The 7,860-nt window shown below is 56.5% G+C and overlaps 1 protein-coding gene across 2 annotated transcripts; it reads right to left on the bottom strand.

Moving 5' to 3' along the window:
- Positions 1–552: 552 nt before the first annotated feature.
- NR4A2 (nuclear receptor subfamily 4 group A member 2) lies at positions 553–6,988 on the bottom strand. Of its 2 annotated transcripts, none has more exons than XM_074828436.1 (8): positions 6,712–6,988; positions 5,800–5,913; positions 4,776–5,641; positions 3,967–4,096; positions 3,683–3,846; positions 3,119–3,321; positions 2,203–2,381; positions 553–2,093 (listed from the first exon to the last, which is right to left on the bottom strand). In XM_074828436.1, the coding sequence occupies exons 3-8, from the start codon at positions 5,637–5,639 to the stop codon at positions 1,837–1,839; spliced, it is 1,797 nt and encodes a 598-aa protein (XP_074684537.1). In that variant the 5' UTR covers positions 5,640–5,641; positions 5,800–5,913; positions 6,712–6,988; the 3' UTR covers positions 553–1,836. The 2 variants fall into 2 exon arrangements, with proteins under 2 accessions (XP_074684537.1, XP_074684538.1); XM_074828437.1 differs by having other exon boundaries at positions 3,758–3,846.
- Between the last annotated feature and the right edge of the window lie 872 nt (positions 6,989–7,860).

Raw genomic sequence — 7,860 nt, 5'->3', positions numbered from 1 at the left:
GGAGCGCACCCCCGTCCCCCCCCCAGCCCCATCTCCGCCGCCAGGGCCGCGGGAAGTTTCTAAGCGCGGTGCTGCCCCGGCCGGTCCCAGCAAAGCCGGGCTCAGGGAAACCCGCCCCGCCGGGCCCCGGAGCCTTGGGTGGGCAGCACCCCCCGGTAGCCAGCACCCCGCTGCCGGAGGAGGGGGGCTGCCTCCCCAAAAACCCACCCCGGCACCCGCGGGACGAGGTTTCGAAATTTAACCCTCCCCCCCTAAAAACGGGGATTTGTCCCAGAAAAGCGCGCGGGCGGCCGCAGCGCTGCCAGGCGGGGATGCTGCGGGGACCTGCCGCGGGGAAAAATCCGGGAAAGGACCAACCTTCTAGGTTCGGGTTTTCCTCCTCTTCCTCCCGCAGGGCCGGCGCGTCCCGCCGCGGGCGTTTCCGAAAGGAAACTGCCCCATCCATCCTCCTCTGCAGTTTATTACTGCACGCTCGGAGGCTCATTGTCCTTTGCGGGCAATGGATGCCGGTGGTGCTGCTTCTCGCTTCGACAGAAAGAAGACGAAATTCCATTCGTTTACATGTTTTATTGTTGTAAACATTAAAATTGTCTTTCTCAAAGAAAGAGTTATCAAGAGGGAAAAAAAAAAATAATCAGCGTTTCTAACTGTCATACACCATAGAAAAAAAGGCAGCGACTCGTATCGTGTGCCAGACTGGGAATATACAAAGAAAAAATACTACAGAATATGGCAATATTAAAAATATTACTCGAACAGAAAATAATATATTAACCGACAATTTTAGACATAAAAAAAAGGAACAAAACAAACCAAAAATTCAAAGTGCTCAGTAATTTCCAGGGAGTTATGTATAAGCACTCTGGAAACAGTCAAAAGCTGCTGCATGCAAGATTTGTTTAGCTTTAGACAACAAAATAATCAAGATATAAACTTCTTTTTTAATCAACATCAACAGTACATACAACACTTACAAACAAGGAATGTCGGACGGTGTTTACAAACACTATGTGTCCCTTTGGGGAGGATTTCGGGTTCTGTAATACTTGTGCCCACCTATTTTACAATTGAGAAAATGTTTGAAGCTTAGATAACTACCAGTCTTTATAAAAGCTAACAGACTACATAGTGTCTGAAATACTATTTATAGAATATAGACATTACTGAAATAGCAAGTGCCTATAACATCGTCACCCTAGAATCGTCATGCTTTCCTGGTACGGAGAGATTTATTTTTCTTTCTCTTTATTCTCCCCCCCCCCTTTTTTTTTTTTTTGCAAACACGTTTAGCTTTTATTTTTAATTTTTTTCCTTAGAATTGTTTCCCATATTTCTTCATAAATAGGCACAGAATAATTTTTAAAAAGCCAAACTGCATCTGATAAATTTACAAGCCTTCGCCTTCTTAAATGACATGCCACCCACGCAACATTTAGGTTTTGTATATATTACAGCTTTCTTTTACAGCAGAAAACTTTAGTCTTTAGGAGGGTGAGACTTGTGGGTCACCTTAACACTTTGTTTGCCACCGTATGAGTCTTAGCTGCGCACCCGGCGTTGCCAGATATGTTCATCTTTTTAATCAGAAGTCCTTAATAATAAATTCATTTATAAGCTGATAATAAAAAGTTTATACCATGGTATTTGTGTAGTCCATGATCTGCATCCATGATGCCCCAGAGCCAAAATGCCCATTGACGTTCTGCCTGCAGGAGGTTTGCAACACTGGTCGGGGTGGGACGCTGGCACCCAGAGGTGCTGCTCTGGGCCCCGGCGAATTCCCCGTCGGACGGGGGAAGTTCCTCTTCAGTTCAGTGGAAGTGCACGGGAAGAGTCTTAGAAAGGTAAAGTGTCCAGAAAAAGTTTGTCGATTATTGCTGGCGGTGGCACCAAATCCTCCAGTTTCAGGTAGAAAATGCGCTGCAGCCCCTGCGTGCAAAGCGTGCGAAGTTCGGGGAGCTTCCCCAAGAGTTTGGACAAATAGTTGGGGCGATTCAGCCCCCCGTTATTAAAAGTCACATGGTCTTTGAGACAATTTACAATCTTGTTTTGAAGTTCTTCCACCCTCTTGGGTTCTTTAAGCCCGTGCCTCTCTGCAAAAGAGAAGGACGTGGCCGTTACGGGTCTGGTGCGGAGAGGAAGGCGGGCGGGAGGGAAAAGGAGCTGCCCAGCGGGGCCGGGCGGGAGAGAGGGGACACTGACCTGTGACCATGGCCAGGGCAGCGATGCAAGAGAAGGCAGAGATATCGATGTTCATGTTTTGCAAGTTGGAGGAAAATTCAACAATGGAATCGATCCACTCCCCAAAGCCGCGGACGCACTGCAACCGGTGCAGGACCACCCCGTTGCAGAAGATAAGCTTTCCCTCCACTGGATTTGACCTGGAAGGAATGTGACAGCCCCAAAATGAACAGATGAATGAATGAATGAATGAATGAGGAAGAAAAAATCAGAGAGGGAGAGGAAAAGAAAGAAAAGGAAGAAGAGAAGGACAAAAGATTTAAAAGAGAAAGAGGAGGGGAGGGAGAAAAAGAAGAAGAAAGAAAGAGAAAGAAAGAGAAAGAAAGAAACACAGAGGGGGAAAGAAAGAAAGAGAGAGAGAAAGAGAGAAAGACAAAAGATTAAAGAGAGAAAGAGGAGGGAAGGGAGAAAAAGAGGAAGGAATAAAGAGAAAGAGAGAAAGAAAGAGGGGAAAAGAAAGGGAAGAAAAAGAAAGAAAGAGAGAAAGAGAGGAAGAAAGAGAAAGAGAGAGAAAGAGAAAGAGAGAAAGAGAGAGAGAAAGAGAGAGAGAAAGAGAGAGAAAGAGAGAGAAAGAAAGAAAGAAAGAAAGAAAGAAAGAAAGAAAGAAAGAAAGAAAGAAAGAAAGAAAGAAAGAAAAATAGAATCGATGAGAGAGTGAAAGAGAAAAAAGAAAAAGAGGGAAAGAAAGATTAAAAGGAAAAAAAAGGACAAGATGGGGGGAGAAAAGCTAAACAACTAATTACTTGAGGAGCAATAAATGAAGGATTTAAGAGGCACCTAATTACCGAGGAGTTAATAAAACGCAGATCAGTGGACCTTGAAAGGATCTGATTTCATAACCGCCCCCAAGTTCCCCCCTCGGGTTGTGCCCGCTTACCTGTACGCCAGCCGCAGCACGAACAGCTCCAGGAAGGCGGATTCAAAGAGCAGGTCCTGGTCCGTCTTAGGAAGGTCGGTGAAGCCGGGGATTTTTTCCGCCCATCCTCGGATGATCTCCATGGAGCCGGTCAGGAGATCATAGAACTGCTGGATGTGCTGGGTGTCATCTCCGCTCATCTGGTAGTCGGGGTTAGCCTGGAACTGGAAATTCATTTTAAAAAGCACTTAATGAGGTTCTCTAAAGTATATAACCCGTGAAATTGCTAACCCCGCTCCTAGTCGGGGAGCCAGGTTTTTTCTAACAATTAAACCTCTCTCTGACCAGTGAGGAAATTAGCTGTGCCGGGGCAATTAATGCAATTCCGAGCGGTGCTACGAGCTCGCCGCTGCCCGTGCGCGGAGGGCGGTTTCTGCGCGGCCCGATCCCGGGGTTAGGGCAGGGCAGAGCCCCCGGCGGGGCGGGCAGGAGGCAGGCAGGGCGGGCAGGGCTCGCCTCTCCCCCCCCTCCCCGGCCGGGCGGGTGGGCGCAGCGAGGTCCCTACGCGAGCTCGGTCCAGCTTACCCTGGAATAGTCCAGGCTGGTCATAGCCGGGTTGGAGTCGACATGGGCTCTCACCAGCGCACTGATCAGACTCACCGGGGGAGAGGGGGGAGAGGGCTCCTGGGGGCTCTTCGGTTTGGATGGCAAGCGACCCCTCCGGCCTTTTAGGCTGTCTGTGCGCACCACTGCAAAGAGAGAGGCTGCTCAGCCACCCCCGGCCCGGCCCCCGGGCTAGGCGCGGCTCAGCTAGGCTCGGCCCGGCTAGGCGCGGCCCGGCTAGGCGCGGCTCGGCCCCGCGGACTCACCCTCCTTGACCATGCCGACGGCCAGGCACTTCTGGAAGCGGCAGTACTGGCAGCGGTTGCGGCGGCGTTTGTCCACCGGGCAGCTCTTGTTGGCCAGGCAGACGTACTTGGCGTTTTTCTGCACCGTGCGCTGGGGGGGGACACACGGACAGGGTGGTCAGCCCTGCTCCCCAACTCTTTATTTGCTTTTTTTTTTGCTTTCCCTTTTTTTAAAAAAATTTTTCTCTCTTTTCAAAAATTTATCTTTTTGTTTTTTTTTTTTTTAATTTTTCTCTTTTTGTTTTAATTTTTCTCTCTTTTTTAAAATTTTTATCTTTTTTAAAATTTTTCCCTCCTTTTTTAAATTTTTATCTTTTTTTTTAAATTTCTCTGTCTTTTTTTTTTATTATTTTTCTCTCTCCTTTTTTAAATTTTTCTCTCTTTTTTCCTTTTTTCCCAGGGCATTTAACAGGAGAAAATTGATAGCGTTAACATTTGAGCTAACCCCGCAGCTCCTGGCTGTGTTTTATATGCCAAGAGGAGGGCAGGAGACGCTCGGTAAATACAAATCCGTGGGCATTCATATTATTTACATTCCTTGGAGACCTCCTCTATTTAAAATGATAAGATTATTCAATCAGGATGGCGAAATAAAGAGATCACTTAATTTTACCACAGGGAATTCTGTTCCACTTGGTTAGCTCGGCCACAGTTTCTCTGTCCTAACCAATTTCCATCTGAAGGGGAAAGCGGCTCCTCGCCCCGGCGGGTCCGGCCGCCCCCCCTGCCGGCCGCTGCCCGTCCCCCTGCCCGTCCCCCTGCCCGCTCACCTTGAAGAAGCCCTTGCAGCCCTCGCAGGTGCGGACGCCGTAGTGCTGGCAGGCCGCGTTGTCCCCGCAGACGGCGCAGAGCCCCTCGTTGGAGGGGGACCCCCGGGAGGGGGGCGAGGGCACCTGGCTGTCCAGGAGCTGCGGAGCGTGGCCCAGCTGCAGCCCGGGGAAGGCCATGGAGGGCTGCTTGCGGATGGGGTTGGGGACGGCGAAGGCCTGCCCGTCCACGGCGTGGTGGCCCCCGGCCGGCTCGGGGTTCATGGGGACGTGGAGGGGCCCGTCGAAGCGCATCTGGCAGCTGGAGACGGGGGTGCCGGGGGGCGACTGCTTGAAGGAGAAGAGGGAGAGGCGGGAGACGGGCGTCTTGCGCTGCTCGATCATGTGCGTGGTGGCCACGTAGTTGGGGTGGAAGTTGTGCAGGGAGCCGGGGTCGTCCCACACGGGGCCGTGCTGCACCTGGAAGCCCGGTGTGGAGGGGGTGGGGGGCGACGAGGGCTTGTAGTAGACGGAGCCCGAGTGGGCCATCATCTCCTCGGACTGCGGGGGCAGGTGGCCGTGCTGCTGGTAGCCGTGCATCGGGATGTCTTCCACCTTAATGGAGGACTGCTGTCCGGAGAGGGGCATTTGGTACAAGCAAGGTGGCTTCACGTCGTAGCTGGTGTTGTAGTTGTCCATAAAGGTGCTGAAGCTGGGCAGGGAGGTGGTGGCCGTGATCTCGGTGTTGGTGAGGTCCATGCTAAACTTGACAAACTCCGGGGTTAAGAAATCGGAGCTGTACTCGCCGGCGGAGTGGTAACCGTAGCTCTGGGAGGCCGGGCTGGCTCCTTGGGGCGAGGATCCATACTGCGCCTGAACACAGGGCATGGCTGCGAACGAAACACGGTCAGATAGACTCGGCCCCGCAAAGCCGCGCTCCCCCCGCGCCGCCCCGCCCCGCTCCGCGCCGCTCCGCGCTGTCCCGAGGTGGGGGGGGTGGGGTGGGGGGTGAGGCGCGGATCGAGCCGCGGAAGCCAAGCGCACAAACCTTCCGCCGCGTTAGAGGCGTTGTCGGGGGAGCTGAAGGCGGACAGTGTCGGAGATCGGCGGAGAGCGGAGTTTCCGCGGGTTTAGAGCGCGGAGGAGGAGCCCAGCGCGCCGGCTGAAACACAGACACACAGAACCGCTCGTGGGGGGCCCCGGGACCCGCGGGGGAGCCCCCGGGAGCCGCGGAGAGAGCCCCGAGACGCGCGGAGCAGCCCCGGGATCCTCGGAGCAACCCCGGGACCCGCGGAGGAGCCGCGCTGCGCCGGCCCGGGGGGTGCGGGAGCGGTCCCGGGCACGGCGGGGTGACCCGACAGCACCCCCAGACCCGACCCCACCCCCGCCCTTCCCGAGGAGCCGCGTTGGATTTGGGTTGGTTTTAGGGGTTTTTTTAATCGCGAAGAAAACTTTCCGCGGGCGCGCTGTCAGGCGGCTGTCGGAGCCCCGCACGCGTTTACACCCCCCCCCTTCCCCGCCCCGATTTTTGGGCGAAAGGAGCCGGTTCGGTGTTTCCGTCCCTCTCCGGGGAGAGGCGGGCGGGGCGCGGCGGGGGGGTGTGTGTGTGTGGGTGTGTGTGTGTCCGTGTGTCCGTGTGTGTGTGTGTCCCCAAAAAAACCCTTCCCCGGGGGTCTCGGCATCCGCGCCGGGCGCCGGTGACAGCCAGCCCGGGTGGGAGCTTCACCCACGGGTGACACGCGTCCACGGGTGTCCCGTCACGGGGAGCGGCACCCCCCGAGCGTGTGTCTGTGTGTCCCCCCCCATGCCCCAGCCTCTCCAGGAGGAGCGCGGCGGTCCCCACGCGTGATGGGAGCGCGGAGGAGCCGCCGCGCCCACGGGTCGCGCGTGGAAACCCGGCGTGTGTGCGTGTTGGGGGGGGACACGCGGGACACAGCGGTCTGCGTGCGCGGGGACTCACCGGAGAGCGGGGACCGGCGCATGCATCCAAGTGCCGGGCGGCGGCGGGGAGGACACGTCGGGGCGGCGGGCGGAAGGACACGTCGGGGACCCGAGCGGCGGCCGGAGTGTCCCTTCCCCGCAATGTGCCTTTGTTTATGTGGGCTCCTCATTCCGCGGCCAACGTGCACCTCGAGCCCCCCGCGCGTCACCGCGCGTCAGCGCCCCCCGCGGCCAATCAGCGGCGCCGAGGGGCCGCCCTCGCCCCGCCCCCTTGGCCGCGCGCTCCCTTTGGTAAATTTCCGACGGTGACATCACGGCGCGGGACACGCCCCCAAGTGGGCACCCCCCCCAAAACACCCCCCCGAAACACCCCCCCTAAATACCCCCTCCCACCCCCCCTAAACACTCCCCCCACACCCCCCCAAACACCCCCTAAACACCCCCCCCAAAACACCCCCCCTAAACACCCCCCCACACACCCCCCCGCACCCCCGCCCCGCGGCCGCCCCCGCCGCTCCCCCCTCCCGCCCCGTCCACGCGCGGCGCACGAAGCGGGGGGCGTGGCCTCATTTGCATAGAGGGCGGTGGCGTCCCCCGCCCGGCGTCAAGGGAAAAAGTGAGGCCGGGGCGTGGCGGCGCGTGTCTCCCACCCACCCCCACTCTGGCGTCACCATTGACGCAACCGCCCGGCGCGCCAAAAATAGCGCGCGCCCCGACGGGAGCTCCCGCGGCGGGGACCTCCCCGCCGCCCCCTCCGCGCGCTTTTTGGGGGGGAAAACCCCTTCTTTGCGGAACGCTCCCCCGAGCCCAGAGCCGCCCGCGACGCGACGCCTTTTATTGCTCGCCCCCCCGCTCCCCCCCCCCCGTTTCTTACAAACGCGCACGCGAAGTTTCCGCGTGTTTTGTTTTTATTTCCACCCCCCCAGCCCCGCCCGCGCGCAGCCCCCCCTATTTGCATCCTTAAAAGTACAAGTTTGGATCAACGCGGGCTGGAGAAAGCGAAGGGGGGGTAGTGTGATGCAAAGAAGGGCTGGTTTAGGAGAATTAAGGGCACGGCACTTATTAAAAACCTATCAGGAATGTTAATTTTGAGGTCCACATGGCGTGGGCTTCAGCGGGGTCGCTTGGCCTCCTCCTCAGCAGTGAGCTCCGACCCCCACCCCGGATC

Source organism: Strix aluco, chromosome 6 (assembly GCF_031877795.1).
Source record: "Strix aluco isolate bStrAlu1 chromosome 6, bStrAlu1.hap1, whole genome shotgun sequence".
Classification (NCBI taxonomy): Eukaryota; Metazoa; Chordata; class Aves; order Strigiformes; family Strigidae; genus Strix; species Strix aluco.
This window is presented reverse-complemented; position numbering and strand designations above follow the sequence as displayed.